Consider the following 25,197-nt stretch of genomic DNA (forward strand, 5'->3'; position numbering starts at 1 on the left):
TATTATCTAAAAGCACTCAGCAAATCATAAAAAGTCAACTTTACAGTCTGCATTAAAACCGCCATCAAAATTCGAGACAAGATGTCAAATCCCTAGCTAAATAGGTAGGTAACTACCAACTTGCCACACTGAGAATATAATATTTCAAATAGTTCATTGTGAGTTTGACGACATTGACTGTCCTGAGCGTTCTTTCGCAGCCCATTTAGGGGCATCAACTGGCATTGGCCTTGTTGACGTAACCTGGCCGCGTTCAACGTCGACAAGCAGACGGCGCTGGGTTGCTGTGCATGTCGTCTTAAATTCGTCGTCGAGGCTGGCCTTCAACTTTCTTAATTCTTTTCTCTCCCAAGGGAGTCTCCGCGTTACGCGTTTCGGCCTACCCCGGTCACCTTCCTGCTCTGATTCTTCACTACTATGGTATTGAAGATCCGAAAGAACAGCTCTGGCCTTCTTCTTTGTCGCGTCTGAACAATCATTGTTTCCAGTGCCTTCAAGCGCCGTTCTCGTTTCTGAAGCAATTTTGAGAAGAAAAGCATGTAGAGTTTCAATGTATCACGACTATGGAAGGAATTTAACTCCATATACTAGAAGTATTTGACATCTGATTTATCGTTAACGAAAGTCTGAATGTTAACACTTTATCCCCTTTCTTTCTGTCGGGGACTTAAGGCCATACAGGCTTGCGTATTTTTATACTGATTACTGCAATGCATATGGATCCAGTAGCCTAACAAAATGGAATATTTCATGAATTGAAAGTCAACTGTCTTCAGCATGTTCAAGATTTGTTTATTTTCTAAAATAGCTGTTATCGTTTCACCAATTGTATATTTAAAGGGATAACTTTGATATTTAATCAGTGTTATGTTTTACACATCAAATTCAGATTTTTTTATTCGGCTTCTTGTATTCAGCCAGTCAACACCATGTACATAACATGGATTGGTTACTGTACAAGTCTTATGGTCAAGTGACTTCTAGTCTCACCAAAATACTCTGACCAACAATGTTATGCACGCGTGAAAATGTCGTACATTTTTGACTGAAATATTGTCCTATGGTAACATCATAAGTGAATGCAAATTATGTCATCACATCATGGCAATCTGGCATCATTTTTAGGGAAAATTTCAATATCAAAAGGACTGAGTCACATTCAAAAACCTACAATATGTAAATACTGTCAATACCCTTGATAACAAATTCTTTGCCAATATAACTTTTGATAAATGATTCTTACAGTTTTGATTTAGCAAATTTAGCCTGAGTTAGATTCATTTTTTCAATGACAACATTACAAAATGGATATCTCAACATAATCTCGAGGAAAAGACAAAAAGTGCGTTTTACTTTGAACAGAAATTGAACAGAAATATTATCAAATCGTGGTTACAGTTACGCATTCTATGCAATTAAATATAGATAAGTATCTAGTTGTGATTAAGAGAACAGTCTACATGTATTTCTATTAATAGCCACAAAACATCCTTGTTTGAAATGCCTGTGGATCAGTATACGGCAGGAAAAATGCAAGCAAGATATATTTGAAGCCTATTAACTTACCCTTTGCTTTCTTGCATGTAGTTTGGTTCTTGAGCGATGTTGAGCTAGCTTTCCATTTGTCTTCCGTGTACCATCATCTCTTAAACTGCGGAAATACCGGGCACATCCCTCTTTTCATGTAAATAAGAAGAAAACGTAGAATCATAATTTGCTAAAAAATCGGAACAAAATTTTGAGATACATGTAATAAACGGCATTCGGCTATTTCCTATTATAAGAGGGGGAATGTAGAGAGCGCCTTCAATTTCTTGTATGTTTTGATACTTCTCTGCCCACAGACTTGCACCACGTCTATGAAAGACCAAGACTTTTGCTCAAACTTTCCTGAATTATACTTTGACACATTTTCTCACCAAAGCAACAATGAGGATTGGAGTCACCGTTCAAAGTTTGGAACTAAAGAAGCACACTGGTGATATTGGGAAAAATTACAATATGATTTTCGAAAAACTGACACGTGAAATATGTTTTTCTGTATCCAAGAGCTTTAACATCAGCCCCCACAAGCTGTAGCTGTAGCTCAGAAAATATTTGTAGAATTTAATATTTGAGAGCCCGACTGCCTACAGGCGTTGCTTTTGTGATTTTACTTCCAAACTGAAACAACTTCATTGGAATGTACACATTGAGGGGTGGTTATACAGGTACCATAAACTGTCCACTGCGACTATATGTGCAATTTTGAGCAAGGTGAATAATAAATATTTGCCCAAACATAAATAGCGCCCTCATGCTAATAAAGCAAAATCAGTACGCTTGCATATATGCATGGGAATCTTCACAGAAACAACATATTCGTCTAATATATTGCACAGTGCTAAAGATTACAACTGAGACATCATATGCTTTGTTCTCTTTGCAACATCAGCAATTTTTAAAAATGGTGGGAAATCAAAATAACGGTTAGAGTTTAAATTTACTTGTCCAATTTTTCAGTGGTAAAAGACTATATCCTTCAAGTCAATAGAGTGTAAAGAAAACCAGAGAAAATAAATATGTTGACAAATTTCAACAAGAGCTAAAGGCGGAGCTTCCTTGAGAGGAGGAACCTCCCTTTAAAAGGACGCAAAACTATGGCGGCGTTCACTGTGTATAGGTGGACACCACACCAAATGCCATTGTTTAGTTTTCCCCGTCCGCAAAAAAACGCAGAAAAACTGCTATTAAAGCGGTCAGCGCGAAGTTGCTGCCGATCGAACTATGTGGTTATATTCAAGGTCTAACGCGACTGGAAGACAATATTTAAAAGAAATTTTAGCGATTGTGGTGGGAACCAATAACCATTGGCGATTTGGACCGACCGTCAATCAAACGCTTGGATAAACTCTGTTTGCAGGATTAGCAAAAGGTAACAAAAGGTTGAGATCAGTTTGTGTAATTAATATTAAAGAAATAAAACATCGTACTGGCCAATTGTTTGATGGCAGGAGAACTACTATAATGCGAGAACCTGGGATTGAAAAGTGCGGCTTTAAAAGGACGCGAAGCTATGGTGGGGTTCACAAACAGGCAACACGGGGGCACACGCTCCAGAAAATGCCACTTTTTAGTTTTCCTCGGCCGCAAAGATGCAGACAGACTGCCAAGCAGTCGGCGCGAAGTTGCTGCCGTTCGAACTCTGTGGTTATATTCAAGGTCTAACGCGACTGGAAGACAATTTTATGGGAAATTCGAGCATTTGTGGTGGGGAAACAATGACCGTTGGCGATTTGAATCGACCGTCAAACGCTTGTATAAACTGTTTACAGGATTAGCAAAAGGTGACAAAAGGTTGAGATCAGTTTGTGTAATTAATATTACAGAAATAAAACATCGTACTGGCCAATTCGAGAACCTGGGATTTAAAACTTTTCAAAAGTGCGGCTTTAAAGCTACAGTGGCTTTAATGAGGTGAAAATACCTTATTGATAGTATTGTAACAATTTTAATGACAATATACGAAGCAAATTTTAGCAATAAGATCACATGAACAATATAGACAAAAATTGCACTGACAATAGCAGGGCGCCGATAAAAACCCACAGATCTGATTACCTGATATGACAGCTTTTGTCCACCGCTCCTTTCCATTATTGCATCGGACTTCCTTCACAAGTGTTTTAATCACTGCCTGATTGTGCTGCGATTGGACAGAGCACCTACAGGAATGTAAAAAGAATTCTCTTACTTCAAATGGCAGTCTCGGATCCAAGATTGTTTCCAAGAACTTATAATTTTATGTTTTGTGATTATCAAACTATTCTAATAACACTATGAAGCCAAAAAGGACGTTATGATTCATTCTTGTGATTTTACTCAGGCATTATACAAGCATAATTAATTATTTAATAATGAAAGCTGTGAAGAGGTTGTAATTTACCAGTGTGGAACCTTTTAATCGATCGATACTATACAGGACCTTGGGCTCACAAAGGGGAATGACTGATATGATGCAGGTGATTTGTATACACCAAGCAGGAGTTTTTAAATACATGTGCAAATGATGGTTAACACTGTCACACACTTCAGAAATCAAGATTTGAAACAAATACATCCTCTGACAAAAATGCAACTGGCATACTGTCTATTCTTACCTCCTCAACTGTAGTCAATGTATACTCAAAGAAACCATATTCAAAATTCTGTGACAATGTAGGCTCAGTAACTGGATTATGGGACCAAAAACAACATGTCCAATCAGCTGTTTGTCTTAAGTAATTCGCCTAGACTTGACATAGAAGGTTCATGGGTAAAGCAAGATTATCACACCCAGGGCGGTAAGTACAATAAGCAGTTAATGTTTAGGACGGCCGTATAAATGCTGGACTGAACTCTGAAGATTAGGTTACGTGGGAAATCAACCTTTTGAGAGTTATAGTAATGTAACCTGAGCAACCAAACCACATGCTGAATTGACAAAATATAGAATTGTTCGAAAGGCCTAAGTAGTCTTCTTACGTGTCATGATTGGTTGGATTTCTAATTTAGTAGTTGTGAATCATAAAGAAGACTCATACAGAAGACTCATTTCTACCATTGAGCCCTGCTGGAATTTTTATTCATGTTGTACCTAGTATACAGCACTTACCCTTCTGAAATATCAAAGCCATTGAAGTCTTCTTTGATGAGTTCACGATATGTGGTATGTACGGCATTCTGAAATAAAAAGAGAGAAAATGCTGGTAAATTTACACCGGCCTGGATTGTCAATGTAGCATGTATCAAATGAGATTCTACTTTAACAAGTATCCTTTTGGTTTAGAATAAAAATCGATAGCTGACAAAATCAGTGAAGTCAATGAAGTGTTGTCATTTGATATTAAAAATATGGTTGGCACACAAAACAAAAGCTATTGCCTTAGTAGTAAAAACACCGAAAAGTTACCTCTTGTATCTCCTGGAAGAACATGCCAAATTGAACTTGTATTGTTTGAAAATAGCATGTACCAGGAGTATCCATACGATGCCCCTTTGACTTTGAAATTTCATAAAACTGTTTACTCACAGAACATTCAATTGGAACAGGAACTTTTTGTCTTCTTCTCTTTCTGGTTTGTCCATTATCTTTGCTTCTTTCTTGATCCTTCTTAAGCTCATGTACTTCTTTTAGTAGGTCTTCCTTCATCTTCTGAAACTCTTGAATAATTTGATTCACAAGTGGGTCTCTACTCTCAGGTGTGCTTGCTAGCAGTAGCGATGGTGACAGGATTCCTCTTTCACTTGACTGTAGAACAGAATAAAATCGTCAGTAAACAAATCTCTCACACCTGTTTGATAATGTTCAGCCAGCATGTCTCTAAATACATGTTTGATTATGATATGCTTAATTAACACCTGTAACTCCATTGTCAAGTGTAATTGACATTGTCGCAGTCAACTTCTAACGATAAGCTTAGTAGTGTGGAGCCTGTTTGTAAACAAGATTTATTCTAATTTACATAATTTGTTTATTTACACACTCTAGCTACTATCGGGGACATATATACATCTCATAAGAAAAGTGTATAGGGGACAGTGGTATACTTGTCTCAATGTCTGTTGGCTTATAAGTCTCAAAACATATAATTAATTGCGCGGTAGGCTGGTGCATAGATCGTGGGGGGAACAATTGGCCAGCCAGTCACTCAGCTGTGAGAAAAGCTTGTTTACCGGGGGCCAGTGCAGTCTAGGACAGAATTCCAAGTATTCGCAGTAGCATTGCAAAGGTGTGAGCGTTTTGTAATCTTTGAAATTACGCATGATCACTAAGGGGCGAGCGTGGTGACCATGGAAAAATATCAATAAAGCTACATAACACAGGCTCCCTCCGTAACACATCGATTGCCGGCAGAATAGACAGTGTAGGTCTTTTCTTGCCTTAACAGCAAATAGGTACGTCAAAATGCGGCGTCATAGGAACAAGAAGTGGCGACGTAGGACATTGTATCCCCCGGCCTAGACTCGGTTTAATTCTGTGAATTGTTAAAAAAAAATTGTAAGTGTCTTGTGTGCCTCTCCTATTTTATAACAAACCTATTTGGAATTCGACAGTGCAGGCAAGGTTTTCCTATCAATTGTCGCATTGAAAGCCTTACCTTTGAGTCTGCGCAGTAGTGAGTTATATTAGTTTCTTCCCGATTCACCGGGAGAAACTCCTCGTTCAGCGTTAACCTTACTCAAGACATTCTCATAAAAATAAATCATAGCATCGCGTTCACCCAACTAAAATATTCACAAATCACAGATTTGAACCGGGTCTACTTCGGCCAAGTGTAGTCATTTTCTCACTAAGACTTTAAAAAGACACAGCAGTACTTACGTTGATGGAGTGAGATGACGTGCTGCTAGGCGGAGGTTGATCAGTTGATGTTTCAGCTCGAGCCTGAACTTCAACGGCACTTGACATACTGACATCGCTGTCGTCAGCTTCTTCAGGTTCGCTGTCCTGTGTACTCTGGAGAACAGACTCCAGTTCATCCAATTCGGAAGAATCACTGTTGACAGCGGTAATCTGTGCATGCACTTCTTCATCGCGAAAACGCAGACCCCGTCGACGAACCATGATGTTGTACGAGCTAGAGATCTTCACGGAAAGAACTGTACTTTTGAACGTGGCTGGCAGCTGGAAGTGGGTTGGCATCTAATTGCAGCGAGAACTGACTGATCACCGGATTGAGTGACTTGATTATATAGGCAAAAATTTTGCATATGGAAATATGACCTTCAAAATACAAATGTTACTTGAAAGGCAGAAGTTTGCTTATGGAAATACGACCTTCACAATGCAAATGTCACATTATATAAAATGACTCCCTAATGAATAAACAATGACTGAATACAATTATCTTCTAGCTTATCTAATCCTCCACTCCATTTTAATTTTTAGGGGGAAGGGTTCTTCCACTAATTGTTTTATGGCGTTTGTGATTTGAGTTTTCATGTTTGGTACACACAGATTTCTTGACAGTAACATATTGTTTTGCTCTGACTCTGACATGCTCTCTTATCATACAGGATGTCAGAAATAAAAATACAGAATATGGGCAGAACTTCATCTGTTGAAAAAAGTGACAGCTGCAGTATTTTTATTCCGAGTTAGGTGCAGCATTATTTCTTTTCCTGAAGCCATTTCTAAACTACGTGTATTTTTTATGGAAGCTAAACTAGCTGAAAACTAAAAGCACTGATATACAGGATAAAAACGATAATTATCGTTTCTAGATAGCAATCTAAACTTAGAAATTAGCTGTAATTCAAGAAGTCGGACCTGAGGTTAAAAGATTTTCCAAGGATATATCTGATAACAACGATAATTATCCCTTTTCTAACTAGCGTTCGAAATTTTGAAAAAAGCCGTAGTTTAAAAAGTTGGGCGTGAATGAAAAACAATTTTCAGGATATATCGGATAAAAAAGATAATTATCGCTTTCAAATGACCAAGGTGCGTTGAGAATATCTTCGTTTCACGACGATCGCGTCTATTTGTTGATTAGGCAGTGATATGCAAAGTTATGCTAATAGCCTTATCAAACGTGTTGCCTCTGCGGTTGTCATCCCTCAGCTGCGTGCTCACGGTAAAAGATGGAGAAAGACGAGCCTGAAGTGAAACATTTTTCCTGGATAAATGGGATAAAAGTCTGTTACCTTGTAGCAGCAGTCCTGTAGAACCAGGAGAGTACTATCAGTTGCCCCCTGAAGTAAGTTTTATGAATCCAAAGCTCAAATGTGACCCCACCGAGATAGTACCTCCTATATAACTGATCAGTGCAACGGACAAGAATAGAATGTCATGAAGTATGGAAATGAGATGAAGAAAAATTGAGATTTTCTTTTGATCTTCAAAAACAACTATCGTCAAATAGCCATCGCTAGTGTTTATGATAAATAAACCTGATGTGCGTCGTGAAGACGAACGTAAATAAAAGCATGGAGGTACCTTCATGATAAAAGTAACTATATTACCATGGTTCTGACTAAGCTGTTGAGATTATCTCAGCGCCGCGACGATCGCGTCCATTTGTGCTGTTTAATGCAAATTAATGCTAATGGCCTTATCAAATATGTTGCCGGGCAGGCCGCCATCTCCTAGCTGCGTGCCAACCTGACTTGGAACAATTTTTCCAGGATAGCTGATAAAAATGTTCTAGCTTGTAGCAGCAGTTTTGGTAGAACCAAGTAAATACTATCTGTTTCCCCAGAAGTAAGTTTAAATCCAAAGCTTAAATATGACCCCTAGATAGTATACCTTCTTTTTAATTGATAATTGTAACGGGGAAGAAGTTGAATGTCACGAAGTAGAGAAATGTAGCTGTGAATAAGCAAAGGAAACATCTTTTCGGTCGAAAAATTGTTTTATTTTTAGCGTCAAAAACAATGACTGTCGAATAGTCACCGCTATAAAATGACAAATATACCAGATGTGTGACGTGAAGGCTAATTTTAATAAAAGTAACCATACTACGACAGTTCAAATGACCAAGGTGTTGAGATTATTTTAATTCCACAACGCTCGCGTCCATTTGTGCTGATTAATGCAAATTAATGCTAATGGCCTTATCAAATATGTTGTCGGGCATGCCACCACCTCCCAACTGCGTGCTCACAGTAAAAATGGACTGAAAAAAAGTCGGGCCTGCAGTGAAACAATTTTTCCATGACATATCGAATAAAAACGATAACTATCGCTTTCTAAATAGCGTTCTGAATTTAGAAATTAGCTGAATTTTAGAAAGCAGGGCCAGTTTGTTTTCTCAAGTAGTTTGCTGGTTTGTAGAAATAGTGTGGTAGAACCAGGAAATTTATATCGGTTTGCGAGGGAAAACATTTTCTAAACAAAATCACCAGGACATACATGCGACCATGCCGTCCGTAACTGAGGTTAGAAAGACCCGTCAACGTCATCCTGTGTATCAAATGTCATCAAAATGAAAGTTTTTGTCTGTTTGTCTGCTGTGGTAGAACCAAGAAAATAATGTCGGTCTCCAAAGAGAAAAATGTAAACAACCCACACTGATCATAGAACCTAGCATGTGACTGTATTTATAGCAATCAAAGTTTCACACCCATTGTACACCATTTGTGTTGTCATCTGTGTTTCCCAAAACGTATCAAAGTGCTTGCAGGAGTAGTCTGGTACATGGGTGTAAAAAATACATCCATGTCTGGTACAACCATAGACCTTAAAAAGTTTTTAAGGTCTATGGTACAACCAAGAAAATAATAGCATTTCTCCTATAGAGGAAAGCTTCAAAATCAAAAACTAAAATGCGACTTGAGAAGAGTTCATGGTATGAATTTTAAACATTACCGTAGCAAGAAATTGAATGTCACGAAGTAGAGAAATGTGGCAGTGAAGTAGTCCAAAAATCTGCGATGAAGAAAATTGTGAATGGTTTTCAGAAGACGATTCAGGCCCGACTTTCGAAACTTCAGCAATTTCTAAATTTAGAGCGCTATTTAGACAGCGATACTAAATCGTTTTTATCCAATATATCATTGGAAAACCTTTTTGAATCACTTGAAGCCCGATTTTCTAAACTTCAGCCAATTTCTAAAAGTACAACGCTTTTTAGAAGAGATAATTATCGTTTCTGGCGAAAATTTCTAGGTTAAGATTAGATTTAGATAATTCTAATTTTGCTTTTTAAACTTCTAGCTAAACTTTCTAGAAACGATAAAAAACAAAAACGCAATTCCGCACGTTAAAAGATTTTGATGCCTCCATGGTCAACCAAACCGGGAGGTTCACAATTCAATACCGCAGAGCTTTATGTGAGTGTGGATAAGTCATTATTATTGGGAACATTTAAATCGGTGCAAAAATTGATGCTGGTTTTAAAGAAATTACTTTTATACATGTGTGTTTAACATAGAAGCGTAGCTCAAGGTAATACTTGTGGCCGAATGCTCGTCGGTTCCGAATTCGATAGCTTTCTATTAACTGAACGAGAGGTCACCGTGACATTTACCTTAAATATGATATCGGATATTTACGGCTACTGGACCATACAATATCGAAGTTAGATTGGTCTGGTCAGATCTGTAAGGTGGTGAAATCTCCGATATATATAGAATATTTACCCGCGATTTGACTAGTCTAATATCGTCTAGTGTCGATATTAAAGTCAGGTCACCGTGACATTTACCTTAAATATGATATCGGATATTTACGGCTACTGGACCATACAATATCGAAGTTAGATTGGTCTGGTCAGATCTGTAAGGTGGTGAAATCTCCGATATATATAGAATATTTACCCGCGATTTGACTAGTCTAATATCGTCTAGTGTCGATATTAAAGTCAGGTCACCGTGACATTTACCTTAAATATGATATCGGATATTTACGGCTACTGGACCATACAATATCGAAGTTAGATTGGTCTGGTCAGATCTGTAAGGTGGTGAAATCTCCGATATATATAGAATATTTACCCGCGATTTGACTAGTCTAATATCGTCTAGTGTCGAAATCTCCGATATATATAGAATATTTACCCGCGATTTGACTAGTCTAATATCGTCTAGTGTCGAAATCTCCGATATACAGGCACAGACAGGGAGATAAAAACCCTTGTCTGTAATATATCGAGGTTAGGTAGGTCTGGCCAGATCTGTAAGGTGGTGGAATCTCCGATATATGTCGGATATTTACCCGCGATTTCACAAGTCTTGTACCGTCTATAGTTTCAAAGGAAAAGTAAGTTTTAGGAAGTCAGGCTTGGCAATATCTGTTAGTTGGTGAAATCTCCGATATATGTCGGATGTTTACCCTGGTATGAAAAATTCAGTATTATTTGTATCGAGATCTGTAAGTTGGTCACATTTCCGATGTATATCGGATATTTACCCGCGATTTGACAAATCTAGTATAGTCCAGTACGGAAATTAGAGTCCGAAGTCAAATCTTAATCGGCTATTTCACAGACCCGGCGTGCGGTGACACAAGGCAAGCCATTCTGTAGTATCGCCTAGTATCAATATGAGAGTCCCGAAATCGCCAAAAATATAGGGTAAATATCAACTATTTCACAGACCCAACGTTCCTACACTTTAGGCAAGTCATAATATATAATATCGTTTAGTATCGATATTACAGTCCCGACCCGGTGTGGCATGGCAAGTCATTCTGGTATTGATATTAGAGTCCTGACAACGTCGATATTTTATTTGTTATTTTTCATATATTTATTTTGCTCAAAAGAGTAAACAAAGTAGTTTAACACAGAAAACTCACGATCAAAAGCTATTTGTGCATTTTTTTAAAGCAGAAAAGTCCTAAGACTTATTTCCAGTGAATTCCGAAATATTACACGACTTCAAATGACAGTGAACAAACACACGCATAATCAACAACTAACAGAGAAACAAAATAATAATAGAAAAAATACCAAAACACGGAAAAAAGCTCACGGAACTCATTGTCGGATCTTGCGACAAGAACACTGTAAATAGTTCTTTACTTTTCGTCAATTACAGCATTGGCTACAACACGGTCGGTCCCTCCGTGCGTGGTTACAAGTTTTTCCTTATGCCAAAATCAAGCAAATTACGTTGATAAAGGAATCTGAGCCTAAAATTCGCTTTCTGGATAACGCGTCTGACTATGTTTTCATCCTTTAGTCTTTGACAAACAAGTAGCAATAAATGTCTTTGGCAACAATGTTAGTATTATTACAGGTGATGTTTAGTTTGGAACAGCTTCTTTTAATATTGTGGCTTCACCCAAAAAGAGTCGAACGAGTCTTATCAAGATGCAAATATAATCTATTGTCGATCAACCAATTGTTTAAACTTTGCAATTCTAGGCCCAATCTATCTTGAATTTGTCTATGATTGTTTCCAGAGACAAGTAATGTAGAATCATCAGCATACAATGAAAGATGAAAATCGACAGCCGAACACTTGTCATTGACAAGTAGGTGGCCCAATATCGACCCTTGTTCGAGGAACAACACAATTAATTCGATTCATCGATGAAGTATACATCAGTTCACGGTAACCACCTGTTGGCTGTCAGCCAAATATGATCTGAATCTGAATTCATTACTAAGACATTTTTCTAGTTGAAGACAGGCAATTTATTTTGACAATTTGGAACTACAGATAACATCGAGACTGGCCTGTAGTTGCCTAAAACAGGTCTTTCACCTTTCTTAAAAATTGGTACCACTTTAGCACACTGAAGGTTAGCTGGAACAATGCAGGATGGATGAGATGGGATGGATGGAGAGATTTATTATGTGAGTTAATGGTGTAACTCATTGTTCTACTCCGTCTCTAATAAACTGTGCAGAAATGCCTTCTAAGCCAGTGGCTTTGTGAATATTTAATTTAATAGAGGAATAAGTCTCCAGACTTCGGATTCGCTTACAATGGACAAAATAAAAGAGTCGATTTGGACACCCTTGTTAGTAAAACATATTGACGTGATCAGGGCCATATTTGCCTGAATCTGTTGGCAATTTTTCGACCGGGAATTGAGCAATAAATAATGCAGAAAAAAATATTGAATTTATCGACAACTCTCAGACTATCAAGACTTACTCCTCCATCTGTGACTGAGCCACTATTTGCTGAAACCTTTCCAGCACTTTTCAATGGCACCCCTGCGTTTTTCAGGGTTTTCCAAAGTTCTGCATTGTTCTTCCCAGATTAGTTGATTTTGACTTCGCCGAGAATCTAGCAACTTTGTTTCTGACTGCCCTAAAGTGTTGAAGCAGAGATGTATCACCTGCTGATTTCACTCTCTGAAGGATATGATCTCTTTCTCTGATACCATCCAGTATCTCACTGGTAATCCGTTGCAAGGATCTCTGTTTCACCCTGATCAATTTGACAGCGGCAATTATATCGACCACGCCTAAAAAAAGAACTTGAAGTGTTTCAGGTTTCATCAGCCTTGTCGCAGTTGATCACAAGAAACCAATCAATTTCCTTGAACATTGATGTGAACCGTTCAATAGAATAAATATCGGCGATTTTACAGGCCCGGCGTCTCGAGGCACAAGATAAGAATTCTAGTATTGCCTCGATATTAGAGTCGTGGCGATTTCAAAGCCCTGACCTGCCATGGCACAAAGTAATTCATTCCAGTATCGATATTAGAGCTCCGAAATCACTTATAAATTCGGGTAAATATCGGCGATTTCACGTTCACAGACCCGGCGTGTCGAGACACAGGCTTATGTACAGGCATGCTAGTTTCGTCTGGTATCGATACTAGAATCCCGGCAATTTCACAGACCTAGACTACAGGCAATTTATTCTAGTGTCGATATTAGAGTCCCGACAATACCGATAAATATCGGGTAAATATCGGCGATTTCACCGACCGCCACATAACCTGACATGCATTTCGAGTCTAGTGTCGTCTAGTATCGATTTCCGATATCATCGATGAATATCTGCGATTTCACAGACCCCGAGTGACGAGACACAAGGCAATTTGTTATAGTATCGTCTAGTATCGACATTAGAATGATATTGGATGGTTAATATCCGATATGTGCAGAGTCGCGCCTTTATGGTCAACGGAGTAAGAAGCGCATCTATTCCCGAAAGTCACTTCTAAACTACGTTTAGTCCCTCTGGAAGCTAAACTACCTAATAATGATAAACGCAGATGAAAAGGGATAATTATCGCCTTTGAAATCAATAAATTAGCTGAAGTCTAGAAAGTCGGGCCTACAGTCAAGATGAAAATGGTTTTCCAACGATATAGCGGATATTTACAATAATTGTCGCTTTCTAAATAGCCTTCTCAAATTTGAACTTGAATTATAACTTGGCCTGGAGCAAAAAACGTTTTCCAACGATTTATCTGATATTTACGCTAATTATGATCGCTTTCCTAATATAGTCTTCCGATTTATAAATCAGCTGAAGTTATTTAGAAAGTCAGGTTCGAAGTGAAACATGTTCCCCGACGATATATCATATAATTTAATTGTCGCTTTCTCAATAGCCTCCGAACTGTATGAAGTCAAGTTAAAGTCGGGCCTGAATTGAAAACAGTTTTTGTATCGGATATTGGCAAATAATTATAGCTTTCTATCTAAATAACCTTTAAAATTTACACGCTGAAGAAAATCTGGAGATCCCATACAATTACATGGCGCTGTATTTTTAACGCTGCAGCTTGGAGATGTCAGTCTGGCTGGCGTTGCGTTTGATAAGGCTATTAGCATTAATTTGCACCTCCGCTTAGGCCTAATCTACACAAACACACGCAATCGTCGGGGAGACAGGGTATTCTGAACACACCTTGGTCATTTGATTTGTGGCAGTGTTATATTTATTTTACATTTCTCTTCAAACCACACATATGGTTTTTTTACAATAAGGCCTAACAGATACTTACTGTCATATCTATCGCTTTCTCAGTAGCCTTCATATTAGCTGAAGTTAGGAAAGTCGGGCGATCCTGTACGGATGATTTCAGAACAAGTTATAACACTGCACCTGGGAGATCTCTGCATGGCAAGGCTGTGGGGAGGCAGTATAACCATGGAGGTAGAAAGAGTCTCTCTTTCTACATCCATGGTATAGCCTAACGCCGGGAACATAGCCCTGCCATGCAGAGCTACATCTTAGACTGAGCGCTTTTACATGTCGCTTCGTATTTGACCTTGAACTGGGAGAAATCAGCCCCGGAAATAAGCCTGGCTTGCGTTACGTTTGATCAACATCTGCTGGTGATCAGCATTGTCGACAACTGCAATAGCTTAGGCCTACAGGGGCGATAATGAACTGGTCTTGCAAAAAATATCCAAATGTTCTTCACTGTCGTTGCTGCAAATTCAAGTTTAACTACGGCTTAAATATTTTGCACAGAAGATCAACGAAACCAGTCGCCTTAATCTCTTCTTATTTTGTGAACTAACTGTTGCCGGAGATCATATAGTCCAATAGCTCTGCATGGCAGGGCTGTGTGCACAGGCGTGCTGTTTACGGGGTAGTTTGTAAAAGTGTAGTTTTTGATACGTTCCGACGTTCTCTTCCGTGGGTTATGGAAGAGAACGTCGAAACGTAACATTAAAACTACAATTTTACAAACTACCCACAAAACAGAACGCCTGTGGCTGTGTGTTACCAGCGTAATAACGCCGGTAACACACAGCCGGTGCCATGCAGAGCTACCAGAAATGCTGCTGGACGCCTTTCCACAGACGGAGATATGATTTCCACGTGTAGAGTGTATTGCTTTGATGGAAAACTCCAATGCGCAAGGTATTAAAATATCAGAAGGTATAACGCCATTTTGACAAACATTGCGGGCTGTATCTGATTGTGCGCCTAAAATGTCTACGCACTAGCACTGTGCATCATTCTGTTTTTGACACAAAAATGAAAACACGTCGAGTTTCTGTGGATACATTGTAATATTTCGGTTCCGTGTTTCTTTGTGTTGAACGAATAGCGACTAAGCCTCAGCAGAGTCCACCAAAAATTGAAACAAACGCCATACCCTCTAGCTTTTCAAGGTTTAGAAAATTTAGACGAGCGATTGGCCTCTACTACGCGTGTTAGGTCACGTGAGATACAGGGATCGAAATATTCCGAGTTGCCTAGAGGGCTTGATCCAGGGCAGCACGCTGCCTCTATAGCTACGCATAGTCCATCCAGACACTGTGCGTTAGGCAGAGATTTTGTAGCCTATATACTGCATCATATCTAAGTTTATAGCCATGCCTAAAACACGCCAGCCTGTAAGAAAGACATGTCCATGCTGCGCCAAGAATATGTCGTCAAGATCCTTTTTCGATCATAAGAAGCGATTTCTCGCTCTGGATGGAACCTGGAAATGTCGATCCCCCGAGAAAGCATTCCGGCCAGGGAACGCACAGGCAAACCGGTTTGGTATCGAACGTTATGGTAGCATTAGCGAAGGAAAGGGTCATGTCAGCGGGCCATCGCCAAAACTACATCAGTCAATGTACGATGATTCGACTTCAAGCAGCGATGATGACAGTATGGAAACATCCTCTAGCTCATCTTTTATCGATGGTGAGTCATCACATTGAATTTATCGTTAATTTAGTCTCGGCATGGACGTACCACAGTGGCACATCCATCGTCTCGGCTTAGTATTTAACTATTGTTTGCTTTTTAGTTCAGCCACGGCAGGCGCCGTAGTGTCGACCGATTTGGTCTTTAAGAAAGAAATGTGTGGTTGACGCCTGCTACTGAAGACTGTTACTATATGGAGTAACTCTTTCTTGGGGACAGGTTAATCTTCATTACGTTTGGTACCATTGACAAGTATACACAATGACGTCACTGAGTTTCAACTCATGTTCAAAATTCTCCTCAGGGACTGGACAGAAATTACAGGGGATAGGCCGATGTTTGGGGTGGGGATGGGGTGGTTGGTCGCTATTTTTCGCACAAGCACTTTTTTTGGACCTTGTCAAGTATGCTGCCACAGAAGTACCTAGGCGACTGTACCATTACTTTTTTAGGGGTGCCCAAAAAGGTGTCATGGCCTCAATTTAGCTGTTAGACAACACTTTTGCCAATTGTAACTATGTACAAGTTGAACTATCTATCATATGTGTGTTTTTGAAGGTTCACAGAATTCCACCCGTGCCTTTGGTGTGGGACATAATTTTTGCACAACTATCGCAATGATGAAAAGGCAAGTTGTTGCCGATGGAGTGCTCTGAAAAATATCAAATTATAACACATAATGCATTTGGTAAAAATTATTCCCAAGAAAACAAGCTATATCTGTTGATTTAAATATGATTATATATGATTGATACTTTATATAATGTGTACCTTAATTGAAGTGGAAGGAAAACAAGTGATTATTTTAAGAAAATTCAATGGTCAAATGAGAAATTATGTGTCAATTAAAATTATTGGGGACCATGACATGAAAGGGGAGGGCCACGCTTTTTTTGAGCAGTAAAATTAGGGAGGGTCACTCTATTTCTTGCATACACCTGTAAAGAGTCACTATCTTTCACGCAGGGTCATTTTGGAAAACCGCCCATTTAATTTCTGCCCAACCCCTTGTACACACAGAGTCAAGTGACAGGCTACTGAACATTTGAACAGAGGAAATGGCCGCCTTGTTTTGCAGCTGTTGAAACGATTTTGAGAGGTTTTGCACCCAGGTATTGCATTCCTTGTTTGCAGTTAATAAAGTTTGACTCTTAACCCTTTGCACCTGACCCCCTGGTACTCTATGATGTCATCGGACATTTCTGTCCAAGCCGGGTTGAAAGGGTTAATATTGGAGATGATAGTTGTTAATGTTTAAAAAAAGATTCAAGTTTGTAATCATATCCCCATTTATTCTTAGGTAACGGATGCAGCAAGAAACAAGCTACAACAACATTCAATACAACACTGAGGCACCATTACCATGAAACTCTGGTAGTGGATCTTATGATATGCAACACCATGAATGAATTGTGTCACATTATGGAATGCAATCAGTGATGACGCATAATGTACAAGGCAAAGCTGAGTACATTATGAAGTGTGAAATTTGCTTGGATCCATTACAAGGAAGGGTACAACATCGGTAGCATTTTATCCTTTTGACAATGCCGGTGAATTCTTTAAATGTAGAAAATGAATATAAAAGAATATGTAAACTGAGTTTGAAGCCAACGGATAAAAATAATTTGAATGCTTTACCTGCAATAATCTGGAGTGTGATGTTACAATATTCAGTGGTATTGACAAAGCTGTTAATGTGATATTGTATATGTAGCAATGCTTCAATTTCTACAAACGTACTTTTCATGGCCAAAACTTTACTATAAAGTACACTTTCTGTCATTGGCTGCAATACAAATACAAATACAAATATCATTACGAAAGCAAATATGGAATGAAAGTGAACATGAATATTATTCATCATCATATCAAATGGCTCCTATCACTGCATAAGCAAGAAAAACCCTGGTCCAAGGAAATTATTATCACAGCAGTGCCTTTGTTCATGTTTGGCATTACTATAGCAGCTCTCTGTTTTAAATGTGAAGGACTCTCCCTCCAGTGGGTGGAGGGGCATGTGTGTTAAATATTACCTCAAGCATATCCCATGAATGACTCTGATTTGTAGCATCATTGATTCCATTGTAAAATCTCATATCATGTCACCCATGTATATGTAGTACCGTATCGACAGCATCACTAATTTTTATCACAACTGGAAGTTGTGATATAGAGGTGGTTTCAACCGGTGTTTGATGTCGTCCATTTCCGTAAACGACAAAAAGTCAAAACTGCTGAACAGACTGCGTTGATATTTGGTACCGATACATAGACTGGTTGCAAGGTTCCAATTCCGAAAATTGAGCCAAACGGAGCGGTGGTTATATAATTTTGGGAAATTTCTAACCCCCCTTTTTAACTAATTGATTTTAGGGGTCTTTCATATATGTAGTTTTGGAATGTACACCAATCCTGCATTGTGGACTGTTTTATGAGTTGTGGAACAGAAATTAGGTTTTGATGAATGTTAGAAATATGCAGGATGGCTGATTCAAAGTATAAGAGATTTCTATGCTCTTTTGTATCAAAAGCAATAAAAAAAACATATTTCATAGTTTAGATTCTCACTTTTGAGATGACCCTAAGCATTTGTTATGTAAACATCCTTGAGTCAATATACAGACTTTGACATTCCTGAGATTAAGTATCCATGACCTCACATGTTACAGTCTTTCACTATGGTATGGCCCAAACCCATTGTTATCAATGGTGAGTGTGGACCTGTCTACAGGAAATTGGGGTGAACAGGTTAGACAATGCCATGACAAGTTGCAAGGTAGCACCAGCATAGAGTCCTACGCATGTCCATGTGTTCTCACAGGAAATTACAGGGAAAAAATTATTTGAGAAGTTTCTCTCCTTTAAATAGAAGTATATTACAATTTAAACCTGTCATGGATGGATTGCTCTCAAATGATCTGAAACACAGTTATTGCCCATTAGCAACAAATCTATAGCAAGATTTATGTAAGTTCATGAACTTACACAAGGTATTAGACAAAAGATGACCATGACTTTGCTACTTTTCAACATTTATTTCATTCAGATTTCCTCCGCTTAGTGCATAATTTTGTAATCTTAATTACTGTCAACTTAGCTTTACTAACTTATTCTAACCTCATTATTCTTACACTACTGTTATACCTTATAACCACAAAATATCAAGAGATGCATATATGATTGTCACTTAACAAACAATTTACAAATATGCCTTCTGCTGTTTTCTCCATATGCATATACATGTCCCTTTTCTCATAAAAATGGGCTTAAAATCGCAATGTGAAAAATAGTCTTTCAGCTGTATGTTGCTCATTGACTTCGTGGTCTGTCTAATTAGTCTCCACGGACACCGTCCGGGGGACTTATAGGTTTGGTCATGTCCGTGTGTGTGTGCCTGCGTCCGTGTGTGCATCCGTCCTCGTCTGTTCACGCAGATATCTCAGACATGCCCTGGTCAATTTCATTCAAACTTTGCACAAGGATAGTACCCTACCCCATACAGATGCACGTCGATTTGGCCATGTTAGAGGACTTTTAGTTTACACCACCATAGACTACCATGTATAAGTCAGCTGTCTATAGAATCCCATGTATAAGGCCAAGTAAAATAAAAATTTAGTTTGTCATCATATTCATATTGCAAAAAGGATTCAGTGACACAGTTTTTAGTCTCCATGGATGAAGTCCAGGGCCTTATAGATTGGGTCATGTCCCTCCGTTCACGCAGATATATAAAATATTTTGACAAAATCTCCCGTGACCTCGGTGACCTTTGACCTCAAATATACATATTTGTCCATAACTCAGTAACCACAAGTGCTACACCCTTCATATATGGTATGATGGGACACCTTATGACGCCACATATTGTACCTCATTAATTATGTGCATATCTAATTTTGAGCGAGCCAATAGAGCTAGGTCTGATTTTTGGTATATAGGGATGACTTAGCAATTCATTTTTTTTGACAAAATGTCACATGACCTCAGTGACATTTGACCTGAAATATACATATTTGTCCATAACTCAGTAACCACAAGTGCTACACCCTTCATATATGGTATGATGGGACACCGCATCATCGCATGACGCCACATATTGTACCTCATTAATTATGAGTAGTTTCACAATGTGCCAGTTGTGATCAAGTGCCATTGGCGCTATTTTTATGAAGTTTCCAAGTGTTCTTTTAATAACACTGTTCTTCTCATTTCTAATTTGGAGTGAATTGGGAATAGTTGCTACATGATAATTGAAACAAAAGTATTGTTTACAAGTATTCCTACAGTTTTATCCTTGGCTAAACATAAAAGTGCGGTGGAAAGTAGGTAAAGAATTTGCACCTGTTTTGTCAAACCTAAGGAAATTTTAACCAAAGGCCAAAAGAAATGTATTTGTGAACTTTTCTTGAAGAATAACCACACTTGTTCTTCACATGTATCTCACTCACAAAGAATTCATTCTTTATCCATAATTCAATCATGTACAGAGCTTAGGGGAGAACCATTTGTTTTTTGGGGGGATATGGAGGATTTTGAAACAAAAATTGTCATCAGGTGAGAAAGAAGGAAAAAATGATCCTGTAACGGCCTGAGAGAAAAAAATAAGATATTGTCATAACAGACAGAAGTGAAAAAAATTGTTACAATGCACATGAAATGAGCAAAATTTGGAAACCTAATTCTCATGTATTCTTTGCCGGTGTGCTGCCATAGGCGGCGCAAATGTTTTACCACAAGCAGCACTTGTGATATAAGCATGCACTACATAGGTCTACTTTACACCTCAGTGCACTCAATGTTTTTCTTCCCTTTTCTGACCCAAATAATCATATTTCAGGATTCTGTTGCAATATCTCAATGGCATAGGCACTATCTAAAGGGGACAATTTGACTTCTGTAAGAGAGGAGTCAATAAACTAGTGTTAAAGACAATATATTATCCTCTCAATATAAATATGTTAGAAAGATGTACAAGTTGACAATGAGAAATTGAGGAACAACAAATATAATGAAATACAATGTGTGGGCCTTGTTTCTCTGACCACAAAAGATAACATCTTCCCTGAGAACTTAAATTGATGCTTGGTCATATTAATAATATCATAATAATATGACACCACACACCGGGTCGCTCACTATAGAGTCTGTCAATAGTGGCTTACTCTCTCAATAAGTAATCTAGGTTCTCCTCTTTGAGGATGAAGATGACTTAATGATCATACAACCAAGCGAAGGGGATAAAAAACAGAGAGGGACTGATGAAGGAACTCGGTCTATGGTTCTGAAACACCGTTAGGACGAATCACGCAATCACAACAAACCGGTTTACGGGGACACAGGTCGTATGACCAGGGTCAAAGTACTACCGATTCACCGGTGTCTCGCCATGTATCCGGAGGAATGTGAGAGGGGTGGTTCTTTCAAAATATTGACGAATCACGCAATCAACAAACCGGTTTACCGGGGACACAGGTCGTATGACCAGGGTCAAAGTACTACCGATTCACCGGTGTCTCGCCATGTATCCGGAGGAATGTGAGAGGGGTGGTTCTTTCAAAATATTGAAAACTTAATTTGGCGTTACTCAAAATGTGGCGAGGAAGAAGAGGGGGCGGGGTTACTCAATGTTTTGGGCGAAATAAACTGAAACTCCTCTCAGATTGCAGGATTAAACACATAGATTTCGCAAAATTTCCAACACGAGAGGGGGGACCCTCCCTAGTGCTCTCCCCCTTGGGGTGTTCAAACAGTTTCACTTAGAAAAAAACCTAAAAATTAGTAAAAAAAATTAAAAACACCTCTCAGATTACACCAGATTGTACCATTGCACACATCAATATCTTAAAAATTTCCATGCAAGATAGGGGAAACCCCCAGTAACACTTTCCCCCTCAGCCTCTCGTGTGTTCTCCCCTTGTACTTTCAAATTCTGCCTAGTCGGATATTCTAGTGAAAACCATGTCATAATACCCATCCAAATTAAACAATATACTATATGGTTAGATACTGGTTATAGCGTGAGCTTTTATATCTTTATTTTGTTGTGACTTTGAATTTCATTTTGATGGGTTCACCTTTTTTGAACCATCATGAGATAACTAATGATAGTCTAGCAGAGTACATCAGGATTTCAAAGGTCTTTACTGTTGCTGTATTTTGTTAATTTTAAAATTACATGTGTTGGTATTTAAATTTTCTGAGTAGGGGGATGTCAGTCAAAATTTTAGAGTTTGAGGTTACTCAAATTTATCATGGTTGGTGAGGGGGGGGGGGTTCACTTGTAACTTCGATGTTAACAATGAAATTCCTCTGACTCCCCAAGCGTAGATAATGATGGCTCCCTTATAAATATCGCATTACAAACTTGATGACAATAAAAAATTGCACTAATACTCCATTTGAAAACACAATGCAGGTCTGACAGTAGAAAAAAAATGCTGTCACTCTGACAGAAAAAAAAATTGCTCCCATACCCACTTCCTCAATACCCCTTCCCAGAAATCAAACGGTTCTCCCCTCATTTCTTCAATCCAAATTGTAACAATCTAGAATCCCTGACATTTTTGTTAGCTAATTTTGTTTATTTTGAGAAATTGCCATTTTGAACAAAATGTCAGTGGACTGCTGGAGTGTTCAGCCTAATTTAGAAATGCTCAATTGTAGAGAGGGTCAGTGGTTTTGTCTGTGACAGATTTCATTTAATGCCAGCCTAGGATTATACATAATGCACCTCACCATCATTCAATATGGCTGCCTTGTGGTCATTTTGTTAAGATTTTGTCATGTCAGCTGAGCCACCATTTGGATATGTAAAAACTTATATTTTTCAAAGGTGGTACAAGGACATTGACCTATCATGTCATAAATAAGTATGTCTATTGGTTTCACAGTCCAATGCAATATAATGGCTGCCTGGTGGCCATTTTGTTACGATTTTTTCATGTACAGAGCCATAACTCAGACATATTTCCACCAGTATCATTCAAAGTTGGCACAAGGACATTGACCTATGTCATACATATGCACATCAATTTGTTTAACGGCATGTAGCAGTATCATGTCAATTATTGAATTTTCGTAATTAGTCTGATATGTCAAGAAATACTGCATCAAATTTCATGAAACTAGGTACAGATGTTATGCTTACATTGCTTTAACAGTGAAAAAGACATTTATTAGTGTCAAGTTAATCAATTTGGAATTGCATATGTAATGAACTTTCCTAATTAGAGTGATATGTCCACAAATACTGCGTTAAATTTGATGAAACTTGGTACAGATTTTGATCTCAAAGTGTTGTAAATACAAATCATTGACACTTAGTTGTATCATTGCTGGTTTGCATTTACATAATGGATTTTTGTTTTTAGGGTGAATGTCCAAAGTACTGCATCAAACTTTATGAAATATGGTACCGGTGATAATCTGTCAGTGTTAGGATAGGATGCAAAAATGTCTGACAGCATTCTGTCGATTAAGTACTACTATTAAGTAATTCATTTTAATGACCTTTTTTAATTAGTATGGCGGCTTACATTGGTTTTATGTTTTCCTAACCATGGAACTCATTTTTGGCCATTAAGCCCCATCTGTATCGAAGTATTTTTAATCACTGACCTAATTAATGAAGAGTACTTTCCTTTCAGAGGACTTGTAATTAAAGTACCCATTAACAAGCGGGGACTGTTTCATTGTCAATGACTTGTTTTGTGACAGTCATATTATTTTCTTTGCAGTGCAATGGAATGAACTCTAGTGGCACTGAAAGTAACAGTGAATCCAGTGATACAGAAGAAAAAAACTACTACATGCAGTTCTGATTCTGACAACAGCGATGATGAATTAGAGTCGGAAGATGATCCTGAGGAATGGAACAGTAAAGTACATCCTTTAGACCTGCAAGACCTTATTGATGAAAGCGGCCACATCTCAAAAGATAATAGAGACTCATTAGAAATTCACAGTAACAGACACCAGGACATAACCCCCAAACATACAGCGTTGATAACTTGGCTACTTTACTTCATACTTGTCTGGCAAACTGCCAACTATATCAGCTGGAATGCAATTGACCATCTGCTTAGATTTCTATGTATGTGGATGAAATGTGTATTTGAAGAGCATCCCTCTATGTTGTCACTGTACGCATTCTTTCCCTCATCGTTATATTTGATGAGAAAGTTCTTAAAACTTGACCGAGATGATTTTCAGAAATTTGCAGTGTGCCCAAAGTGTCAAAAACTGTATGACTTTGGGGAGTGTGTTGAAATTGTAAATGGGCAGACTCAAGTAAGACTGTGTAATAATATTATGTACAAGAGGGGTAGACAGAGAAACAGAGTATGTGGTTCCAGTTTAGCTAGAAAGGTTGTATTAAGTGATGGAACAAAAAAATTTTACCCCTTGAAGATATATTGTTACCAAAGTGTCATTGATTCACTAGAAAAATATCTACTCCGTTCAGGTTTTCAAGAAAGCTGTGAAAGCTGGAGACAGCGGTCAGTTCCTATAGGATATATGGCAGATGTTTATGATGGGGCCATATGGAAAGACTTCCAGCAATATGAAGGGAAAGATTTCTTAAACAAACCCAACAACTTTGGATTGATGCTCAATGTCGATTGGTTTCAACCATATGAAAGACGTTGTGACTTTTCTGTTGGAGTGTTGTACCTGGCTTTCATGAATTTGCCACGTGAAATCCGCTTTAAAAAGGAGAACATAATGGTTGTAGGTGTAATTCCAGCATTAGATAAGGAGCCAGTTTCTCTAAATTCTTTTCTTGGTCCTTTAGTAAAAGAACTTAAAACACTTTGGAGAGGTATAAACTTAAAAACTGCACACCAACCTGTTGATGGTGAAGTTTGCTCTGCAGCTTTGCTGTGCTGCAGCTCTGACTTGCCAGCCAACAGAAAACTCTGTGGATTTGTCGGACATTCAGCAACACACGGTTGTACAAAGTGCTACAAAAAATTCCCATCAGTTGAGAATGGTTTCAATAAAAATGGAAAAAAGAAACATAAACTAGACTACAGTGGATTTGAACGACAAAATTGGATTCCACGTTCAAATAGTCTTCATAGAAGACATTCAGATTTAGTGAGGAAAGCAAAAAGCAAAGCTGCTCAAAAAAGATTAGAGAGTAGGCATGGAGTG

The 25,197-nt window shown here is 38.3% G+C and overlaps 2 protein-coding genes across 2 annotated transcripts; one reads left to right on the plus strand and one right to left on the minus strand.

The window, feature by feature from the left end:
• Positions 1-5: 5 nt before the first annotated feature.
• LOC139152776 (uncharacterized) lies at positions 6-7,833 on the minus strand. The gene is made up of 6 exons (XM_070726110.1): positions 6,344-7,833; positions 5,051-5,269; positions 4,634-4,701; positions 3,601-3,704; positions 1,567-1,676; positions 6-512 (listed from the first exon to the last, which is right to left on the minus strand). The coding sequence occupies exons 1-6, from the start codon at positions 6,662-6,664 to the stop codon at positions 366-368; spliced, it is 969 nt and encodes a 322-aa protein (XP_070582211.1). The 5' UTR covers positions 6,665-7,833; the 3' UTR covers positions 6-365.
• A 7,513-nt stretch (positions 7,834-15,346) lies between these two features.
• LOC139152790 (uncharacterized) lies at positions 15,347-23,874 on the plus strand. Its single transcript, XM_070726130.1, has 3 exons — positions 15,347-16,032; positions 17,336-17,409; positions 23,778-23,874. The coding sequence occupies exons 1-3, from the start codon at positions 15,714-15,716 to the stop codon at positions 23,859-23,861; spliced, it is 477 nt and encodes a 158-aa protein (XP_070582231.1). The 5' UTR covers positions 15,347-15,713; the 3' UTR covers positions 23,862-23,874.
• The last annotated feature ends 1,323 nt before the right edge of the window (positions 23,875-25,197 follow it).

This window comes from Ptychodera flava, chromosome 2 (genome assembly GCF_041260155.1).
Source record: "Ptychodera flava strain L36383 chromosome 2, AS_Pfla_20210202, whole genome shotgun sequence".
NCBI lineage: Eukaryota > Metazoa > Hemichordata > Enteropneusta > Ptychoderidae > Ptychodera > Ptychodera flava.